At 55.6% G+C, this 26,556-nt stretch overlaps 1 protein-coding gene across 1 annotated transcript in view; it reads left to right on the forward strand.

Annotated features, from left to right (window-relative positions):
• Positions 1-24,377, forward strand: part of LOC116936946 (radixin-like) — a 69,970-nt gene extending 45,593 nt beyond the window's left edge. The window contains 6 exon segments of the mRNA XM_076058399.1: positions 5,189-5,272; positions 7,458-7,604; positions 18,437-18,453; positions 18,456-18,532; positions 23,124-23,287; positions 24,175-24,377. Of these exon segments, the coding sequence (XP_075914514.1) occupies positions 5,189-5,272; positions 7,458-7,604; positions 18,437-18,453; positions 18,456-18,532; positions 23,124-23,287; positions 24,175-24,340 (655 nt within the window). The 3' untranslated portion in view covers positions 24,341-24,377.
• The last annotated feature ends 2,179 nt before the right edge of the window (positions 24,378-26,556 follow it).

Here is a 26,556-nt window from a genome sequence, read left to right on the forward strand (position 1 = left end):
GACTCACCACACACAGAGACTCACCACACACACACAGAGACTCACCACACACACAGAGACTCACCACACACACACAGAGACTCACCACACACACACAGAGACTCACCACACACACACAGAGACTCACCACACACACAGAGACTCACCACACAGAGACTCACCACACACACAGAGACTCACCACACACAGAGACTCACCACACACACACACACACAGAGACTCACCACACACACAGAGACTCACCACACACACAGAGACTCACCACACACACAGAGACTCACCACACACACAGAGACTCACCACACACACAGAGACTCACCACACACACAGAGACTCACCACACACACAGAGACTCACCACACACACAGAGACTCACCACACACACACAGAGACTCACCACACACACACACACAGAGACTCACCACACACACACACACACAGAGACTCACCACACACACACACACACAGAGACTCACCACACACACACACACAGAGACTCACCACACACACAGAGACTCACCACACACACACAGAGACTCACCACACACACACAGAGACTCACCACACACACAGAGACTCACCACACACACAGAGACTCACCACACACACACACAGAGACTCACCACACACACAGAGACTCACCACACAGAGACTCACCACACAGAGACTCACCACACAGAGACTCACCACACAGAGACTCACCACACACACAGACTCACCACACACACAGAGACTCACCACACACACAGAGACTCACCACACAGAGACTCACCACACACACACAGAGACTCACCACACACACAGAGACTCACCACACACACACAGAGACTCACCACACACACACAGAGACTCACCACACACACAGAGACTCACCACACACACAGAGACTCACCACACACACACACAGAGACTCACCACACACACAGAGACTCACCACACACACAGAGACTCACCACACAGAGACTCACCACACACACAGAGACTCACCACACACACAGACTCACCACACACACACAGAGACTCACCACACACACAGAGACTCACCACACACAGAGACTCACCACACACACAGAGACTCACCACACACACAGAGACTCACCACACACACAGACTCACCACACACACACACACAGAGACTCACCACACACACAGAGACTCACCACACACACACAGAGACTCACCACACACACACACACACAGACTCACCACACACACAGAGACTCACCACACACACACAGAGACTCACCACACACACAGAGACTCACCACACACACAGAGACTCACCACACACACACACACAGAGACTCACCACACACACACACACAGAGACTCACCACACACACAGAGACTCACCACACACACACAGAGACTCACCACACACACAGAGACTCACCACACACACAGAGACTCACCACACACACACACACAGAGACTCACCACACACAGAGACTCACCACACACACACACAGAGACTCACCACACACACACACAGAGACTCACCACACAGAGACTCACCACACACACACAGAGACTCACCACACACACAGAGACTCACCACACACACAGAGACTCACCACACAGAGACTCACCACACACACAGAGACTCACCACACAGAGACTCACCACACACACAGAGACTCACCACACACAGAGACTCACCACACACACACAGAGACTCACCACACACACAGAGACTCACCACACACACACAGAGACTCACCACACACACAGAGACTCACCACACACACACAGAGACTCACCACACACACACAGAGACTCACCACACACACAGAGACTCACCACACACACAGAGACTCACCACACACACAGAGACTCACCACACACACACACAGAGACTCACCACACACACACAGAGACTCACCACACACACACAGAGACTCACCACACACACAGAGACTCACCACACACACACACAGAGACTCACCACACACACAGAGACTCACCACACACACACACAGAGACTCACCACACACACAGAGACTCACCACACACAGAGACTCACCACACATAGACTCACCACACACACACAGAGACTCACCACACACAGAGACTCACCACACACACACACAGAGACTCACCACACACACAGAGACTCACCACACACAGAGACTCACCACACACAGAGACTCACCACACACACAGAGACTCACCACACACAGAGACTCACCACACACAGAGACTCACCACACACAGAGACTCACCACACACACAGAGACTCACCACACACACAGAGACTCACCACACACACACAGAGACTCACCACACACACACAGACTCACCACACACACAGAGACTCACCACACACACACAGACTCACCACACACACAGAGACTCACCACACACACACAGAGACTCACCACACACACACAGAGACTCACCACACACACACAGAGACTCACCACACACACACACACAGAGACTCACCACACACACAGAGACTCACCACACACACAGAGACTCACCACACACACAGAGACTCACCACACACACACAGAGACTCACCACACACACACAGACTCACCACACACACACAGAGACTCACCACACACACACACAGAGACTCACCACACACACAGAGACTCACCACACACACACAGAGACTCACCACACACACAGAGACTCACCACACACACAGAGACTCACCACTGAGACTCACCACACACACAGACTCACCACACACACAGAGACTCACCACACACACAGAGACTCACCACACACACAGATACTCACCACACACACAGAGACTCACCACACACACACAGAGACTCACCACACACAGAGACTCACCACACACACACACAGAGACTCACCACACACACACACAGAGACTCACCACACACACACACAGAGACTCACCACACACACACACAGAGACTCACCACACACACAGAGACTCACCACACACACAGAGACTCACCACACACACAGAGACTCACCACACACACAGAGACTCACCACACACACAGAGACTCACCACACACACAGAGACTCACCACACACACACACAGACTCACCACACACACACACACACAGAGACTCACCACACACACACACACACAGAGACTCACCACACACACAGAGACTCACCACACACACAGAGACTCACCACACACACACACACACAGAGACTCACCACACACACACACACACAGAGACTCACCACACACACACAGAGACTCACCACACACACACAGACTCACCACACACACACACACAGAGACTCACCACACACACAGAGACTCACCACACACACAGAGACTCACCACACACACACACACACAGAGACTCACCACACACATACACACAGAGACTCACCACACACACAGAGACTCACCACACACACAGAGACTCACCACACACACAGAGACTCACCACACACACACAGAGACTCACCACACACATACAGACTCACCACACAGAGACTCACCACACACAGACTCACCACACACACACACAGAGACTCACCACACACACACAGACTCACCACACACACAGAGACTCACCACACACACACAGACTCACCACACAGAGACTCACCACACACACAGAGACTCACCACACACACAGAGACTCACCACACACACACACACAGACTCACCACACACAGAGACTCACCACACACACACAGAGAGAGACTCACCACACACACACAGAGAGAGACTCACCACACACACAGAGACTCACCACACACACACACAGAGACTCACCACACACACAGAGACTCACCACACACACACAGAGACTCACCACACACACAGAGACTCACCACACAGAGACTCACCACACACACACAGAGACTCACCACACACACAGAGACTCACCACACACACAGAGACTCACCACACACATAGACTCACCACACAGAGACTCACCACACACACAGAGACTCACCATACACACAGAGACTCACCACACACACAGACTCACCACACAGAGACTCACCACACACAGAGACTCACCACACACACACACAGACTCACCACACACACAGAGACTCACCACACACACAGAGACTCACCACACACACAGAGACTCACCACACACACACACACAGAGACTCACCACACACAGAGACTCACCACACACACAGAGACTCACCACACACACACAGACTCACCACACAGAGACTCACCACACACACAGAGACTCACCACACACACACACAGAGACTCACCACACACAGAGACTCACCACACACAGAGACTCACCACACACACACAGAGACTCACCACACACACACAGAGACTCACCACACACACAGAGACTCACCACACACAGAGACTCACCACACACACAGAGACTCACCACACACACAGAGACTCACCACACACACAGAGACTCACCACACACAGAGACTCACCACACACACAGAGACTCACCACACACACAGAGACTCACCACACACACACACAGAGACTCACCACACACACAGAGACTCACCACACACACAGAGACTCACCACACACACAGAGACTCACCACACAGAGACTCACCACACACACACAGAGACTCACCACACACACACAGAGACTCACCACACACACACAGAGACTCACCACACACAGAGACTCACCACACACACACACAGAGACTCACCACACACACAGAGACTCACCACACACACAGAGACTCACCACACACACACAGACTCACCACACACAGAGACTCACCACACACAGAGACTCACCACACACAGAGACTCACCACACACACAGAGACTCACCACACACACACAGACTCACCACACACACACAGACTCACCACACACAGAGACTCACCACACACACACAGACTCACCACACACACAGAGACTCACCACACAGAGACTCACCACACACACAGAGACTCACCACACACAGAGACTCACCACACACACACACAGAGACTCACCACACACACACACAGAGACTCACCACACACACACAGACTCACCACACACACACAGACTCACCACACACAGAGACTCACCACACACACACACAGAGACTCACCACACACACAGAGACTCACCACACACAGAGACTCACCACACACACACAGAGACTCACCACACACACACAGAGACCATATAACGACCCAATGCCCCGTGACTCCCCCCCCACACTCCCCCCCCCACTATCCCCCCCCCACCACTCTCACCCCCCCACTACCCCCCACCACTGCCCAGGGTGCTTGAGCAACACAAGTTGACAAAGGAGCAGTGGGAGGAGCGCATCCAGAACTGGCACCAGGAGCATCGCGCCATGCTCAGGTGGGTGGGTGGTGGGTGGGTGGGTGGTGGGTGGGGGGTGGGGGGTGGTGGTGGTGGGTGGGTGGTGGGTGGTGGTGGGTGAGTGGGTGGGTGGTGGTGGGTGAGTGGGTGGTGGGTGGTGGTGGGTGGGTGGTGGGTGGGGGGTGAAGTGGGTGGGTGGTGGTGGGTGAGGTGGTGGGGGGTGGTGGTGGTGGGTGGGTGGTGGGTGGGTGGTGGTGGGTGAGTGGGTGGGTGGGTGGTGGTGGGTGAAGTGGGTGGGTAGTGGTGGTGGGGGGTGGTGGGTGGGTGCTGGGTGGGTGGTGGGTGGTGGGGGGTGGTGGGTGGGTGCTGGGTGGGTGGTGGGTGGTGGGGGGTGGTGGGTGGGTGGTGGTGGGTGGGTAGTGGTGGTGGGGGGTGGTGGGTGGGTGGTGGGTGGGGGGTGGTGGGTGGGTGGTAGGTGGGTGACTTCCTGGGTGGTGGGTGGGTGAGTGGGTGAGTGGGTGGGTGACTACGTGGGTGGTGGGTTTGTGAGTGGGTAGGTGGGTGACTACGTGGGTAGGTGACTACGTGGGTAGGTGGGTGACTGTGGGTAGATGGGTGACTACGTGGATAGGTGGGTGACTATGTGGGTAGGTGGGTGAGTGGGTGGGTGGGTGACTATGTGGGTAGGTGGGTGACTACGTGGGTGAGTGGGTGGGTGACTACATGGGTAGGTGGGTGAGTGAGTAGGTGGGTGACTACGTGGGTAGGTGGGTGAGTGTGTGAGTGAGTGAGTGGGTGACTACGTGGGTAGGTGGGTGAGTGAGTTGGTGGGTGTCTACGTGGGTAGGTGGGTGAGTGAGTTGGTGGGTGACTACATGGGTGGGTGGGTGGGTGACTACTGGGTGGGTGGCTGGGTGAGTCGGTGGGTGAGCGACTATCTGGGTGGGTAAATGGGTGAGTGGGTGAGTGACTACGTGAGTGGGTGGGTGAGTGACTACGTGAGTGGGTGGGTGACTACGTGAGTGGGTGGGTGACTACCTGGGTGGGTGGGTGGGTGAGTGGCTACCTGGGTGGGTGGGTGACTACCTGCGTGGGTGATTGGTTGGCTGAATGGTTATCATTGTTGCTGTGATGATGATGATGATGGTGGTGATGGTGGATCTGAGGGTGGACGTGGTGATGGTGAACGTTCTGGTGGTTGACGTTGTGGTGGTGATGGTGGACGTGGTGATGGTGGACGTGGTGATGGTGGACGTGGTGATGGTGGACATGATGGTGATGGTGATAGCGGACATAATGGTGGTGATGATAGCGGACATGATGGTGGTGATGATGGATCTGATGATGATGGTGGACGTGTGATAGTGATGATGAGGGTGGTGGTGGACGTGGTGGTGCTGATGGTGGATCGTATGATGGTGGTGGACATGATGGTAATAGTGTTGGTGGATATGATGATGATGATGGGTGGTGGTGATAGTGGACGTGGTGGTGGTGGTTCTGATAATGGTGGATATGATGGTAAGATATGATGATGGTGATGATGGTGGATCTGATGTTGATAGTGGTGATGGTGGATCTGATGATGATGGTGGACATGATGGTGGTGGTGATGGTGGATCTGATGATGATGATGATGATGGTGGTGGTGGTGGATCTGTTGGTGGTGGTGATGGTGGTGATGGTGGATCTGATGATGATGCTGATGATGGGGGTGGTGATGGTGGTGGTGATGGTGGTGATGGTGATGGTGGATCTGATGGTGGTGATGGTGGTGGTGGATCTGATGGTGATGATGATGGTGGTGGTGATGGTGGATCTGATGATGATGGTGGTGGTGTTGGTGATGGTGGTGTTGGTGGTGGTGATGGTGGTGTTGGTGGTGGTGATGGTGATGATGGTGGTGGTGGTGGATCTGATGGTGGTGGTGGTGGTGATGGTGGTGGTGGATCTGATGATGATGATGGTGGACATGATGGTGGTGGTGATGGTGGATCTGATGGTGATGGTGGTGGTGATGATGGTGGTGGTGGTTAGTGGTGGATCTGATGGTGATGGTGGTGATGGTGGTGGTGGATCTGATGGTGATGATGATGGTGGTGATGGTGGATCTGATGGTGGTGGTGATGATGATGGTGGTGATGGTGGTGATGATGATGATGGTGGTGGTGATGGTGGATCTGATGATGATGATGATGGTGGTGTTGGTGGTGATGGTGGACAGGGAGGATGCTATGCTGGAGTACTTGAAGATAGCGCAGGACCTGGAGATGTACGGCGTCAACTACTTTGAGATCAAAAACAAGAAGGGTACTGACTTGTGGCTCGGAGTGGACGCCCTGGGACTGAACATCTACGAGGCGACAGACAAGTGAGTCAGACTCGCTCACAGACTCACTCACAGACTCACTCACAGACTCGCTCACAGACTCACTCACCAACTCACTCACAGACTCACTCAGCCACTCACTCAGCCACTCACTCACAGACTCACTCATAGACTCACTCACAGACTCGCTCACCAACTCACTCACAGACTCACTGACAGACTCGCTCACCAACTCGCTCAAAGAATCACTCACAGACTCACTCAGCCACTCACTCACAGAATCACTCAGAGACTTACTCAGCCACTCACTCACAAACTCACTCACAGAATCACTCACATACTCACAGACTCACTCACAGACTCACTCACAGACTCACTCACAGACTAACTCACATACTAACTCACAGACTCGCTCACCAACTCACTCACAGACTCACTCACAGACTCACTCACAGACTCGCTCACAGACTCGCTCACCAACTCGCTCAAAGAATCACTCACAGACTCACTCACAAACTCACTCAGCCACTCACTCATAGACTCACTCAGCCACTCACTCACAGACTCACTCAGCCACTCACTCACAGACTCACTCACAGACTCGCTCACAGACTCACTCAGCCACTCACAGACTCACTCACAGACTCACTCACAGACTCACTCACAGACTCACTCACAGACTCACTCAGCCACTCACCAACTCACTCACAGACTCACTCAGCCACTCACTCAGCCACTCACTCAGCCACTCACTCAGCCACTCACTCACAGAATCACTCACAGACTCACTCATAGACTCACTCAGCCACTCACTCACAGAATCACTCAGAGACTCACAGACTCACTCACCAACTCGCTCACAGACTCACTCACAGACTCACTCACAGACTCACTCACAGACTCACTCACAGACTCACTCAGCCACTCACTCAGCCACTCACTCACAGACTCACAGAATCACTCACAGACACACTCACAGAATCACTCACAGACTCACTCAGACTCACAGAATTACTCACAGACTCACTCACCAACTCACTCACAGACTCACTCACAGACTCGCTCACCAACTCACTCACAGACTCACTCACAGACTCGCTCACAGACTCGCTCACAGACTCACTCACAGACTCGCTCACCAACTCGCTCACAGACTCACTCACAGACTCACTCACAGACTCACTCACAGACTCACTCACAGACTCACTCACAGAATCACTCACAGACTCAGCTACTCACTCACAGACTCACTCACAAACTCAGCCACTCACTCACAGACTCACTCACAGAATCACTCACAAACTCACTCAGAGACTCACTCAGCCACTCACTCACAGACTCGCTCACAGACTCACTCAGCCACTCACTCAGCCACTCACTCAGCCACTCACTCAGCCACTCACTCAGCCACTCACTCAGCCACTCACTCACAGACTCACTCACAAACTCACTCACAAACTCAGCCACTCACAGACTCACTCACAGACTCACTCACAAACTCACTCACAGACTCGCTCACCAACTCACTCGCAGACTCACTCACAGACTCACTCACAAACTCACTCAGAGACTCACTCACAGACTCGCTCACCAACTCGCTCACAGACTCACTCAGAGACTCACTCACAGACTCGCTCACCAACTCACTCACAGACTCACTCAGCCACTCACTCAGCCACTCACTCACAGACTCACTCATAGACTCACTCACAGACTCGCTCACCAACTCACTCACAGACTCACTGACAGACTCGCTCACCAACTCGCTCAAAGAATCACTCACAGACTCACTCAGCCACTCACTCACAGAATCACTCAGAGACTTACTCAGCCACTCACTCACAAACTCACTCACAGAATCACTCACATACTCACAGACTCACTCACAGACTCACTCACAGACTAACTCACATACTAACTCACAGACTCGCTCACCAACTCACTCACAGACTCACTCACAGACTCACTCACAGACTCGCTCACAGACTCGCTCACCAACTCGCTCAAAGAATCACTCACAGACTCACTCACAAACTCACTCAGCCACTCACTCATAGACTCACTCAGCCACTCACTCACAGACTCACTCAGCCACTCACTCACAGACTCACTCACAGACTCACTCATAGACTCACTCAGCCACGCACTCACAGACTCGCTCACCAACTCGCTCACAGACTCACTCACAGACTCGCTCACCAACTCACTCACAGACTCACTCACAGACTCGCTCACCAACTCACTCACAGACTCACTCACAGACTCGCTCACCAACTCACTCACAGACTCACTCAGCCACTCACTCACAGACTCGCTCACCAACTCGCTCACAGACTCACTCAGCCACTCACTCAGCCACTCACTCACAGGATCACTCAGAGACTCACTCAGCCACTCACTCACAGACTCACTCATAGACTCACTCAGCCACTCACTCACAGACTCGCTCACAGAATCACTCGGAGACTCACTCAGCCACTCACTCACAGAATCACTCAGAGACTCACTCAGCCACTCACTCGCAGACTCACTCACAGACTCACTCACAGACTAACTCACAGAATCACTCACAGACTCACTCACAGACTCACTCACAGACTCGCTCACCAACTCACTCACAGAATCACTCACAGACTCACTCACAGACTCACTCAGCCACTCACTCACAGAATCACTCAGCCACTCACTCACAGACTCACTCAGCCACTCACTCACAGACTCACTCAGCCACTCACTCACACACTCACTCACAAACTCACTCGGCCACTCACTCACAGAATCACTCACAGAATCACTCACAAACTCACTCACAGACTCACTCACAGACTCACTCACAGACTCACTCACAAACTCACTCACAGACTCACTCAGCCACTCACTCACATACTCACTCACAGACTAACTCACAGAATCACTCACAGACTCACTCACAGACTCACTCACAGACTCACTCACAAACTCAGCCACTCACAGACTCACTCACAGACTCACTCACAGACTCACTCACAGACTCACTCACAGACTCACTCACAGACTCACTCACAAAATCACTCAGCCACTCACTCAGCCACTCACTCACAGACTCACTCACAGACTCACTCAGAGACTCACTCAGCCACTCACTCAGCCACTCACTCACAGACTCACTCACAGAATCACTCACAGACTCACTCACAGACTCACTCACAGACTCGCTCACCAACTCACTCACAAAATCACGCACAGACTCACAGACTCACTCACAGAATCACTCAGCCACTCACTCACAGACTCGCTCACCAACTCACTCACAGAATCACTCAGCCACTTACTCACAGAATCACTCACAGACTCACTCACAGACTCACTCACAGACTCACTCACAGACTCGCTCACCAACTCACTCACAAAATCACTCACAGACTCACTAACAAACTCACTCACAGAATCACTCACAGACTCACTCACAGACTCACTCACAAACTCACTCACAGACTCACTCTCTCACTCACAGACTCACTCACAGACTCACTCACTCACAGACTCACTCACAGACTCACTCCCTCACAGACTCACTCACTCACAGACTCACTCACAGACTCCCTCACAGACTCACTCCCTCACTCACAGACTCACTCACAGACTCACAGACTCACTCACAGACTCACTCACAGACTCACAGACTCACTCACAGACTCACTCCCTCACTCACAGACTCACAGACTCACTCACAGACTCACTCACTCACAGACTCACTCACAGACTCACTCCCTCACAGACTCACTCACTCACAGACTCACTCACAGACTCACTCAGACTCACTCACAGACTCACTCACTCACAGACTCACTCACTCACAAACTCACTCACTCACAGACTCACTCACAGACTCACCCACAGACTCACTCGCAGACTCACTCACAGACTCACTCACGGACTCACTCACGGACTCACTCACTTACAGACTCACTCACTCACAGACTCACTCACTCACAGACTCACTCACTCACAGACTCACTCACAGACTCACTCCCTCACTCACAGACTCACTCACAGACTCACTCACAGACTCACTCACAGACTCACTCACTCACAGACTCACTCCCTCACAGACTCACTCACGCAGACTCACTCACAGACTCACTCAGACTCACTCACAGACTCACTCACTCACAGACTCACTCACAGACTCACTCACTCACAGACTCACTCACTCACAGACTCACTCACTCACAGACTCACTCACTCACAGACTCACTCACAGACTCACTCAGCCACTCACTTACAGACTCACTCACAGACTCACTCACTCACAGACTCACTCACAGACTCACTCACTCACAGACTCACTCACTCACAGACTCACTCACTCACAGACTCAGACTCACTCACAGACTCACTCACGGACTCACTCACTTACAGACTCACAGACTCACTCACAGACGCACTCACACACTCACAGACTCACTCACTCACAGACTCACTCACTCACAGACTCACTCACTCACAGACTCACTCACAGACTCACTCACAGACTCACTCACAGACTCACTCACAGACTCACTCACAGACTCACTCACAGACTCACTCACAAAATCACTCAGCCACTCACTCACAGACTCACTCACAGACTCACTCAGAGACTCACTCAGCCACTCACTCAGCCACTCACAGACTCACTCACAGAATCACTCAGAATCACTCACAGAATCACTCACAGACTCACTCACAGACTCACTCACAGACTCACTCACAGACTCACTCACAGACTCGCTCACCAACTCACTCACAAAATCACGCACAGACTCACAGACTCACTCACAGAATCACTCAGCCACTCACAGACTCGCTCACCAACTCACTCACAGAATCACTCAGAGACTCACTCACAGACTCACTCACAGACTCACTCACAGACTCACTCACAGACTCACTCACAGACTCACCCACAGACTCGCTCACAGACTCACTCACTCACAGACTCACTCACTCACAGACTCACTCACAGACTCAGACTCACTCACAGACTCACTCACGGACTCACTTACAGACTCACAGACTCACTCATAGATGCACTCACACACTCACTCACACACTCACTCACAGACTCACTCACTCACAGACTCACTCACTCACATACTCACTCACTCACAGACTCACTCACTCACAGACTCACTCACAGACTCACTCACTCACAGACTCACTCACAGACTCACTCACAGACTCACTCACAAAATCACTCAGCCACTCACTCACAGACTCACTCACAGACTCACTCACAGACTCACTCACAGACTCACTCACAGACTCACTCAGAGACTCACTCAGAGACTCACTCAGCCACTCACTCAGCCACTCACAGACTCACTCACAGAATCACTCAGAATCACTCACAGACTCACTCACAGACTCACAGACTCACTCACAGACTCGCTCACCAACTCACTCACAAAATCACGCACAGACTCACAGACTCACTCACAGAATCACTCAGCCACTCACAGACTCGCTCACCAACTCACTCACAGAATCACTCAGAGACTCACTCACAGACTCACTCACAGACTCACTCACAGACTCACTCACAGACTCACTCACAGACTCACTCACAGACTAACTCACAGAATCACTCAGACTCACTCAGCCACTCACTCAGCGACTCACTCAGCCACTCACTCACAGACTCACTCAGAGACTCACTCAGAGACTCACTCACAGATTCACTCACAGACTCAGCTACTCACTCAAACTCACAGAATCACTCAGAGACTCACTCAGAGACTCACTCACAGACTCACAGACTCACTCACAGAATAACTCAGCCACTCACTCACAGAATCACTCACAGACTCACTCACAGAATTGCTCACCAACTCGCTCACAGACTCACTCGCAGAATCACAGACTCACTCACAGACTCGGCTACTCACTCACAAACTCACAGAAGCACTCACAGACTCACTCAGCCACTCACTCACAGACTCACTCACATAATCACTCACAGACTCACTCAGCCACTCACTCAGCCACTCACTCACAGAATCACTCACAGACTCACAGACTCAGTCAGCCACTCACTCACAAACTCACAGACTCACTCAGCCACTCACTCACAGACTCACCCAGCCACTCACTCGCAGACTCACTCACAGACTCGCTCAGCCACTCACTCACAGACTCACGGAATCGCTCACCAACTCGCTCACAGACTCGCTCGCAGAATCACTCAAACTCACTCAGCCACTCAGAGACTCGCTCACAAACTCACTCACAAACTCACTCACTAACTCACTCACAAACTCACTCACAGAATCACTCACAGACTCACTCAGCCACTCACTCAGCCACTCACAGACTCACTCAGACTCACTCACAGACTCACTCACAAACTCACTCACAGACTCACTCACAAACTCACTCACAGACTCACTCACTCACAGACTCACTCACACACTCACTCCCTCACAGACTCACTCCCTCACAGACTCACTCACTCACAGACTCACTCACTCACAGACTCACTCACTCACAGACTCACTCACAGACTCACTCACAGACTCACTCACAAACTCACTCAGCCACTCGCATAATCACTCACAGACTCACTCAGCCACTCACTCAGGAATCACTCACAGACTTACTCAGACTCACTCACAGACTCACTCAGCCACTCACTCACAGACTCACACAGACTCACTCACAGACTCACTCACAGACTCACTCACTCACAGACTCACTCACTCACAGACTCACTCACAGACTTACACACAGACTCACTCACAGACTCACTCACTTACAGACTCACAGACTCACTCACAGACTCACTCACAGACTCACTCACAGACTCACTCAGCCACTCACTTACAGACTCACTCAGCCACTCACTCACAGACTCACTCACTCACAGACTCACTCACTCACAGACTCACTCACTCACAGACTCACTCACTCACAGACTCACTCACTCACAGACTCACTCACTCACAGACTCACTCAGCCACTCACTTACAGACTCACTCAGCCACTCACTCAGCCACTCACAGACTCACTCACAGACTCACTCACTCACAGACTCACTCACAGACTCAGACTCACTCACAGACTCACTCACGGACTCACTTACAGACTCACAGACTCACTCACAGATGCACTCACACACTCACTCACACACTCACTCACAGACTCACTCACACACTCACTCACACACTCACTCACAGACTCACTCACTCACAGACTCACTCACTCACAGACTCACTCACTCACAGACTCACTCACTCACAGACTCACTCACTCACAGACTCACTCACAGACTCACTCACTCACAGACTCACTCACAGACTCACTCACAGACTCACTCACAGACTCACTCACAAAATCCACTCAGCCACTCACTCACAGACTCACTCACAGACTCACTCAGAGACTCACTCAGAGACTCACTCAGCCACTCACTCAGCCACTCACAGACTCACTCACAGAATCACTCAGAATCACTCAGAATCACTCACAGACTCACTCACAGACTCACTCACAGACTCACAGACTCACTCACAGACTCGCTCACCAACTCACTCACAAAATCACGCACAGACTCACAGACTCACTCACAGAATCACTCAGCCACTCACAGACTCGCTCACCAACTCACTCACAGAATCACTCAGAGACTCACTCACAGACTCACTCACAGACTCACTCACAGACTCACTCACAGACTCACTCACAGACTAACTCACAGAATCACTCAGACTCACTCAGCCACTCACTCAGCGACTCACTCAGCCACTCACTCACAGACTCACTCAGAGACTCACTCAGAGACTCACTCACAGATTCACTCACAGACTCAGCTACTCACTCAAACTCACAGAATCACTCAGAGACTCACTCAGAGACTCACTCACAGACTCACAGACTCACTCACAGAATAACTCAGCCACTCACTCACAGAATCACTCACAGACTCACTCACAGAATTGCTCACCAACTCGCTCACAGACTCACTCGCAGAATCACAGACTCACTCACAGACTCGGCTACTCACTCACAAACTCACAGAAGCACTCACAGACTCACTCACTCACAGACTTACACACAGACTCACTCACAGACTCACTCACTTACAGACTCACAGACTCACTCACAGACTCACTCACAGACTCACTCAGCCACTCACTTACAGACTCACTCAGCCACTCACTCACAGACTCACTCACTCACAGACTCACTCACTCACAGACTCACTCACTCACAGACTCACTCACTCACAGACTCACTCACTCACAGACTCACTCACTCACAGACTCACTCACTCACAGACTCACTCAGCCACTCACTTACAGACTCACTCAGCCACTCACTCAGCCACTCACAGACTCACTCACAGACTCACTCACTCACAGACTCACTCACAGACTCAGACTCACTCACAGACTCACTCACGGACTCACTTACAGACTCACAGACTCACTCACAGATGCACTCACACACTCACTCACACACTCACTCACAGACTCACTCACACACTCACTCACACACTCACTCACAGACTCACTCACTCACAGACTCACTCACTCACAGACTCACTCACTCACAGACTCACTCACTCACAGACTCACTCACAGACTCACTCACTCACAGACTCACTCACAGACTCACTCACAGACTCACTCACAAAATCACTCAGCCACTCACTCACAGACTCACTCACAGACTCACTCACAGACTCACTCAGAGACTCACTCAGAGACTCACTCAGCCACTCACTCAGCCACTCACAGACTCACTCACAGAATCACTCAGAATCACTCAGAATCACTCACAGACTCACTCACAGACTCACTCACAGACTCACAGACTCACTCACAGACTCGCTCACCAACTCACTCACAAAATCACGCACAGACTCACAGACTCACTCACAGAATCACTCAGCCACTCACAGACTCGCTCACCAACTCACTCACAGAATCACTCAGAGACTCACTCACAGACTCACTCACAGACTCACTCACAGACTCACTCACAGACTCACTCACAGACTAACTCACAGAATCACTCAGACTCACTCAGCCACTCACTCAGCGACTCACTCAGCCACTCACTCACAGACTCACTCAGAGACTCACTCAGAGACTCACTCACAGATTCACTCACAGACTCAGCTACTCACTCAAACTCACAGAATCACTCAGAGACTCACTCAGAGACTCACTCACAGACTCACAGACTCACTCACAGAATAACTCAGCCACTCACTCACAGAATCACTCACAGACTCACTCACAGAATTGCTCACCAACTCGCTCACAGACTCACTCGCAGAATCACAGACTCACTCACAGACTCGGCTACTCACTCACAAACTCACAGAAGCACTCACAGACTCACTCAGCCACTCACTCACAGACTCACTCACATAATCACTCACAGACTCACTCAGCCACTCACTCAGCCACTCACTCACAGAATCACTCACAGACTCACAGACTCAGTCAGCCACTCACTCACAAACTCACAGACTCACCCAGCCACTCACTCGCAGACTCACTCACAGACTCGCTCAGCCACTCACTCACAGACTCACGGAATCGCTCACCAACTCGCTCACAGACTCGCTCGCAGAATCACTCAAACTCACTCAGCCACTCAGAGACTCGCTCACAAACTCACTCACAAACTCACTCACTAACTCACTCACAAACTCACTCACAGAATCACTCACAGACTCACTCAGCCACTCACTCAGCCACTCACAGACTCACTCAGACTCACTCACAGACTCACTCACAAACTCACTCACAGACTCACTCACAAACTCACTCACAGACTCACTCACTCACAGACTCACTCACACACTCACTCCCTCACAGACTCACTCCCTCACAGACACACTCCCTCACAGACTCACTCACTCACAGACTCACTCACTCACAGACTCACTCACAGACTCACTCACAGACTCACTCACAAACTCACTCAGCCACTCGCATAATCACTCACAGACTCACTCAGCCACTCACTCAGGAATCACTCACAGACTCACTCAGACTCACTCACAGACTCACTCAGCCACTCACTCACAGACTCACTCACAGACTCACTCACAGACTCACTCACAGACTCACTCACTCACAGACTCACTCACTCACAGACTCACTCACAGACTTACACACAGACTCACTCACAGACTCGCTCACTTACAGACTCACAGACTCACTCACAGACTCACTCACAGACTCACTCACAGACTCACTCAGCCACTCACTTACAGACTCACTCAGCCACTCACTCACAGACTCACTCACAGACTCACTCACTCACAGACTCACTCACTCACAGACTCACTCACTCACAGACTCACTCACTCACAGACTCACTCACTCACAGACTCACTCACTCACAGACTCACTCACTCACAGACTCACTCACTCACAGACTCACTCACTCACAGACTCACTCAGCCACTCACTTACAGACTCACTCAGCCACTCACTCAGCCACTCACAGACTCACTCACAGACTCACTCACTCGCAGACTCACTCACAGACTCACTCACAGACTCACTCACTCACAGACTCACTCACTCACAGACAGACTCACTCACTCACAGACTCACTCACTCACAGACTCACTCACTCACAGACTCACTCAGCCACTCACTCACAGACTCACTCAGCCACTCACTTACAGACTCACTCAGCCACTCACAGACTCACTCACAGACTCAGACTAACTCGCAGACTCACTCACTGGGACTCAGAGGGAGGAGTGTGCCTGGACTCTCCATGACCTCTCTGTGACCTCTCTGTGACCTCTCTGTGACCTCTCTGTGACCTCTCTGTGACCTCTCTGTGACCTCTCCGTGACCTCTCCATGACCTGTTTGATCCCAGGTTGACCCCTAAGATTGGCTTCCTTGGAGTGAGATCCGGAACATCTCCTTCAGTGACAAGAAGTTCGTCATCAAACCCATAGACAAGAAAGCGCCAGTGAGGAGCCACTCACTCACCAACTCACCACCCACTCACCCACTCACTCACCCACCCACTCACCCACTCACCACTCATCCACCCACCCACCCACCCACTCACCCACCCACTCACTCACCAACACACCCACCCACTCACCCACCCACTCACCCACCCACTCACTCACCACCACTCACACTCACCCACCCACTCACCCACTCACCCACCCACTCACCCACCCACTCACCCACCCACTCACCCACCCACTCACTCACTCACCCACTCACTCAACTAACTCACCTCACTCACTCACTCCCCCACACTCACCCACCCACTCACCCACCCACCCACTCACTCACCAACTCACTCACCCACCCACTCATCCACCCACTCACCCACCCACCCACTCACCCACCCACCCACTCACCCACTCACCCACCCACCCACTCACACCACCCACTCACCACCCACTCACCCACCCACTCACCCACCCACTCACCCCCCCACTCACCCACCCACTCACCCACTCACCCACCCACTCACCCACCCACTCACCCACTCACCCACCCACTCACCCCCCACTCACTCACTCTCACCCACTCACTCACCCACTCACCCACCCACTCACCCACCCACTCACTCACTCACTCACCCCACTCACTCACTCACCCACTCACCCACCCACTCACTCACTCACTCACCCACCCACTCACCCACCCACTCACCCACCCACTCACCCACCCACTCACCCACCCACTCACCCACCCACTCACCCACTCACTCACCCACTCACCCACTCACCCACCCACTCACCCACCCACTCACTCACCCACTCACTCACCAACTCACCCACTCACCCACCCACTCACCCACCCACTCACCCACTCACCCACTCACTCACACACCCACTCACCCACCCACTCACTCACCCACTCACTCCACTCACTCACCCACTCACCCACTCACCCACCCACTCACCCACCCACTCACTCACCCACTCACTCACTCACTCAACCACCCACTCACCCACACACTCACCCACCCACTCACCCACCCACTCCACACCCACTCACTCACTCACTCACCCACCCACTCACTCACCCACCCACTCACTCACCAACTCACACCACTCACTCAACCACTCACTCACCCACTCATCCAGCCACTCACTCACCCACCCACTCACCCACCCCTCACTCACCCACCCACTCACCCACCCACTCACCCACCCACTCACCCACTCACCCACCCACTCACTCACCCACTCACTCACTCCACCCACCCACTCACCCACCCACCCACTCACCCACCCACTCACCCACTCACCCACCCACTCACTCACCCACCCCACTCACCCACCCACTCACTCACCACTCACCACCCACTCACTCACCCACCCACTCACTCACCCACTCACCCACCCACTCACTCACCCACTCACTCACCCACCCACTCACCCACCCACTCACTCACCCACTCACCCACTCACCCACCCACTCACCCACCCACTCACCCACCCACTCACTCACCCACCCACCCACTCACTCACCCACTCACCCACTCACCCCACCCACTCACCCCACCTCACCCACCTCACCCACTCATCCACTCTACTCACCCACCCACTCACCCACTCACCCACCCACTCACCCACTCTCTCACCCCTCTCACCCACTCTCTCACCCACCCACTCACCCCCCCACTCACCACTCACTCACTAACCCACTCACCCACCCACTCACCCACTCTCTCACCCACTCTCTCCCCACTCTCTCACCCACCCACTCACCCACCCACCCACTCACCCACCCACTCACCCACCCACTCACCCACTCACCCACTCACCCACCCACTCACCCACTCTCTCACCCACTCACTCACCCACTCTCTCACCCACTCACCCACCCACTCACCCACCCACTCACCACTCTCTCACTCACCCACCCACTCACCCACTCACCCACCCACTCACCCACCCACTCACCCACCCACTCACCCACCCACCCACTCACCCACCCCACTCTCTCACCCACTCACCCACTCACCCACTCACCCACTCACCCACTCACCCAGCCACCCACTCACCCACCCACTCACTCACCCACCCACTCACCCACCCACCCTCTCACCCACCCACTCACCCACTCACTCACCCACCCACCCACTCACCCACTCACCCACTCACCCACCCACTCACCCACCCACTCACTCACCCACTCACTCACCAACTCACCCACTCACCCACCCACTCACCCACCCACTCACCCACTCACCCACTCACTCACTCACCCACTCACCCACTCACTCACCCACTCACCCACTCACCCACCCACTCACCCACCCACTCACTCACCCACTCACTCACTCACTCAACCACCCACTCACCCACACACTCACCCACCCACTCACCCACATCTCACCCACTCACTCACTCACTCACCCACCCACTCACTCACCCACCCACTCACTCACCAACTCACCCACTCACTCAACCACTCACTCACCCACTCATCCAGCCACTCACTCACCCACCCACTCACCCACCCACTCACTCACCCACCCACTCTCCAAACACCCACTCACCCACCCACTCTCACCCCACCCACTCACTCACTCACCCACTCACCCACTCACTCACCCACTCACCCACTCACCCACCCACTCACCCACCCACACTCACTCACCCACTCACTCACTCACTCAACCACCCACTCACCCACCCACTCACCCACCCACTCACCCACTCACTCACTCACTCACCCACCCACTCACTCACCCACCCACTCACTCACCAACTCACCCACTCACTCAAACTACTCACTCACTCAATCAGCCACTCACTCACCCACCCACTCACCCACCCACTCACTCACCCCACCCACTCACCCACCCACTCACCCACCCACTCATCCACCCACTCACCACCCACTCACTCCACTCACTCACCCACTCACTCACCCACCCACTCACCCACCCACTCACCCACTCACCCACCCACTCACTCACCCACCCACCCACTCACCCACCCACCCACTCACTCACCCACTCACTCACTCACCCACTCACTCTCTCACCCACTCACTCACCCTCTCACCCACCCACTCACCACTCACCCACTCACTCACCCACCCAACCCACCCACTCACCCACTCACCCACCCACTCACCCACCCACTCACCCACCCACCCACCCACTCACTCACCCACCCACCCACTCACCCACTCACCCACTCACCCACTCACCCACCCACTCACCCACCCACTCACTCACCCACTCACTCACTCACCAACTCACCCACTCACCCACCCACTCACCCACCCACTCACCCACTCACCCACTCACTCACTCACCCACTCACCCACTCACTCACCCACTCACCCACTCACCCACCCACTCACCCACCCACTCACTCACCCACTCACTCACTCACTCAACCACCCACTCACCCACACACTCACCCACCCACTCACCCACCCACTCACTCACTCACTCACCCACCCACTCACTCACCCACCCACTCACTCACCAACTCACCCACTCACTCAACCACTCACTCACCCACTCATCCAGCCACTCACTCACCCACCCACTCACCCACCCACTCACTCACCCACCCACTCACCCACCCACTCACCCACCCACTCACCCACTCACCCACTCACTCACTCACCCACTCACCCACTCACTCACCCACTCACCCACTCACCCACCCACTCACCCACCCACTCACTCACCCACTCACTCACTCACTCAACCACCCACTCACCCACACACTCACCCACCCACTCACCCACCCACTCACCCACTCACTCACTCACTCACCCACCCACTCACTCACCCACCCACTCACTCACCAACTCACCCACTCACTCAACCACTCACTCACCCACTCATCCAGCCACTCACTCACCCACCCACTCACCCACCCACTCACTCACCCACCCACTCACCCACCCACTCACCCACCCACTCACCCACCCACTCACCCACTCACCCACCCACTCACTCACCCACCCACCCACTCACCCACCCACCCACTCACTCACCCACCCACCCACTCACCCACTCACCCACTCACCCACTCACCCACTCTCTCACCCACCCTCTCACCCACTCACTCACCCACCCACTCACCCACTCACTCACCCACCCACTCACCCACTCACTCACTCACCCACCCACTCTCCCACCCACTCTCCCACCCACTCACCCACCCACTCACCAACTCACTCATCCACCCACTCTCTTACCCACCCACCCACCCACTCACCCACCCACTCACTCACTCACCCACCCACCCACTCACCCACCCACTCTCTCACCAACCCACTCACTCACCCACTCACCCACCCACTAACTCACCCACCCACTCACTCACCCCACCCACCCACCCACTCACCCACTCACCCACCCACCCACTCACCCACCCACTCACCCACTCACCCACCCATTCTCTCACCCACTCACTCACTCATCCACCCACTCTCTTACCCACCCACTCACTCACCCACCAACCCACTCACCCACTCTCTCACCCACCCACTCACCCACCCACTCACTCACCCACCCACCAACCCACCCACTCACCCACCCACCCACTGTCTGCCTGCAGGACTTTGTGTTCTATGCCCCGCGTCTGCGCATCAACAAACGCATCTTGGCGCTGTGCATGGGCAACCACGAGCTGTACATGCGTCGCAGGAAGCCCGACACCATCGAGGTGCAGCAGATGAAGGCTCAGGCTCGCGAGGAGAAGCACCAGAAGCAGATGGAGAGGTGGGCGGGGATAGTGGGGGGGGGGTAGGGGATGGGGATGGTGGGGAGGGGATGGTGGGGAGGGGATGGTGGGGAGAGAGTAGGGGGCAGTCTGTGAGTGGCCAGGGTAGCCATGTTGACTCCCCTCGCCCGGTGCCCTTGGAGGGTCTGTGGGTTCAATCCCCCGCCGTCGATGGCTGCCGCTGATGCTGATGATGATGCTGATGCTGATGATGCTGATGATGATGCTGATGATGCTGCTGATGCTGACGTTGCTGCTGATGCTGCTGCTGATGCTGCTGATGCTGCTGCTGATGATGTTGCTGTATATTTGGAGTTTGCGTCTCTCCCATCAGTATGCATCATCATCGTCATCACCACCCTCTCTGACCCCTCCTCTCTGCCCTCCTCCCTACCACTCTTCCCCCCTCTCTTCCCCCCACTCTTCCCCCCACTCTCCCTTCCACTCTTCCTCTCACTCTTCCCCCCACTCTTCCCCCCACTCTCCCTCCCACTCTTCCTCTCACTCTCCCCCCACTCTTCCCCCCACTCTTCCCCCCACTCTCCCCCCCCACTCCCCCCCACTCTCCCCCCCAATCTCCATCTCCCTCCCTCCCACTCTCCCCCCCACTCTCCCCCCCCACTCTCCCTCTCACCCCCACTCTCCCTCCCACTCTCCCCCCCAAACTCTCCCCCCCCACTCTCCCTCCCACTCTCCCCCCCAAACTCTCCCCCACTCTCCCTCCCACTCTCCCCCCCAAACTCTCCTCCCCCCACTCTCCCCCCCCACTCTCCCTCTCCCCCCACTCTCCCCCCCACTCTCCCCCCCAACTCTCCCCCCCACTCTCCCCCCCCCCACTCCCCCCCCCCCACTCTCCCTCTCCCCCCCCCCCTCTCCCTGCCCCCAGGGCTCAGCTTGCGAGTGAGAAGAAGAAGCGTGAGCTGGCCGAGGTGGAGAGAGAGCGTGCCGAGCGGGAGAAGGCGGAGCTCATGGAGAGGCTCAAGACCATCGAGGAGCAGACGCTGAGGGCACAGAGAGGCGAGGGGGGAGGGGGGAGGGGGGAGGGGGAGTGATGATGCACTCAGTCACTCACTCACCCAGCCACTCACCACTCACCAAACCACTCACCCAGCCACTCACCACTCACCCAACCACTCACTCATCCAGCCACTCGCCCAGCCACTCACCCAACCACTCACTCACTCACCCAGCCACTCACCCAGCCACTCACTCACTCGCCCAGCCACTCGCCCAGCCACTCACTCACTCACCCAGCCACTCACTCACTCACCCAGCCACTCACCCAGCGACTCACCCAGCCACTCACTCACCCAGCCACTCACCCAGCCACTCACTCACTCGCCCAGCCACTCGCCCAGCCACTCACCCAGCCACTCACCCAGCCACTCACTCACCCAACCACTCACCCAGCCACTCACTCACTCACCCAGCCACTCACCCAGCCACTCGCCACTCGTCCAGCCACTCACTCACTCACCCAGCCACTCGCCCAGCCACTCGCCCAACCACTCGCCCAAACACTCACCCAGCCACTCACCACTCACCCAACCACTCACCCAGCCACTCACCACTCGCCCAGCCACTCACCCAGCCACTCGCTCAGCCACTCGCCCCTCACCCAGCCACTCGCCCAGCCACTCATCCAACCACTCACCCAGCCACTCGCCCAGCCACTCGCCCAGCCACTCACCACTCGCCCAGCCACTCACCACTCACCCAGCCACTCACCCAGCCACTCACCACTCGCCCAGCCACTCACCCAGCCACTCGCTCAGCCACTCGCCCCTCACCCAGCCACTCGCCCAGCCACTCATCCAACCACTCACCCAGCCACTCGCCCAGCCACTCACCACTCGCCCAGCCACTCACCACTCGCCCAGCCACTCACCCAGCCACTCGCCCAGCCACTCGCCCAGCCACTCGCCCAGCCACTCACCCAACCACTCACCCAACCACTCACCCAGCCACTCACCACTCACCCAGCCACTCGCTCAGCCACTCGCCCAACCACTCGCCCAACCACTCATCCAGCCACTCACCCAGCCACTCACCACTCGCCCAGCCACTCGCCCAGCCACTCGCCCAGCCACTCGCCCAGCCACTCGCCCAACCACTCACCCAGCCACTCGCCCAGCCACTCGCCCAGCCACTCGCCCAGCCACTCGCCCAGCCACTCGCCCAGCCACTCGCCTAGCCACTCGCCCAACCACTCACCACTCGCCCAGCCACTCGCCCAGCCACTCGCCCAGCCACTCGCCCAGCCACTCGCCCAGCCACTCGTCCAGCCACTCACCCAGCCACTCGCCCAGCCACTCGCCACTCGCCCAGCCACTCGCCCAGCCACTCGCCCAGCCACTCACCACTCGCCCAGCCACTCGCCCAGCCACTCGCCCAGCCACTCACCCAACCACTCACCACTCACCCAGCCACTCACCACTCACCCAGCCACTCGCCCAGCCACTCGCCCAGCCACTCGCCCAGCCACTCGCCCAGCCACTCACCCAACCACTCGCCCAGCCACTCGCTCAGCCACTCGCCCCTCACCCAGCCACTCGCCCAGCCACTCGCCCAACCACTCGCCCAACCACTCGCCCAACCACTCGCCCAACCACTCATCCAGCCACTCGCCCAGCCACTCACCCAACCACTCGCCCAGCCACTCGCCCAGCCACTCGCCCAGCCACTTGCCCAGCCACTCGCCCAGCCACTCGCCCAGCCACTCGCCCAGCCACTCACCACTCGCCCAGCCACTCGCCCAGCCACTCGCCCAGCCACTCGCCCAGCCACTCGCCCAGCCACTCGCCCAGCCACTCGCCCAGCCACTCGCCCAGCCACTCACCACTCGCCCAGCCACTCGCCCAGCCACTCACCACTCGCCCAGCCACTCGCCCAGCCACTCGCCCAGCCACTCACCCAGCCACTCGCCCAGCCACTCGCCCAGCCACTCACCCAGCCACTCGCCCCACCACTCGCCCAGCCACTCGCCCAGCCACTCGCCCAGCCACTCGCCCAGCCACTCGCCCAGCCACTCGCCCAGCCACTCGCCCAGCCACTCGCCCAGCCACTCGCCCAGCCACTCGCCCAGCCACTCGCCCAGCCACTCGCCCAGCCACTCGCCCAGCCACTCCCAGCCACTCACCCAGCCACTCACCACTCGCCCAGCCACTCGCCCAGCCACTCGCCCAACCACTCACCCAGCCACTCACCACTCGCCCAACCACTCACCACTCGCCCAGCCACTCGCCCAGCCACTTGCCCAGCCACTTGC

Source organism: Petromyzon marinus, assembly GCF_048934315.1.
Source record: "Petromyzon marinus isolate PM22_M1 ecotype Great Lakes invasive population chromosome 73 unlocalized genomic scaffold, UKy_Petmar_22M1.pri1.0 chr73_unloc.3, whole genome shotgun sequence".
NCBI classification, from domain to species: Eukaryota; Metazoa; Chordata; class Hyperoartia; order Petromyzontiformes; family Petromyzontidae; genus Petromyzon; species Petromyzon marinus.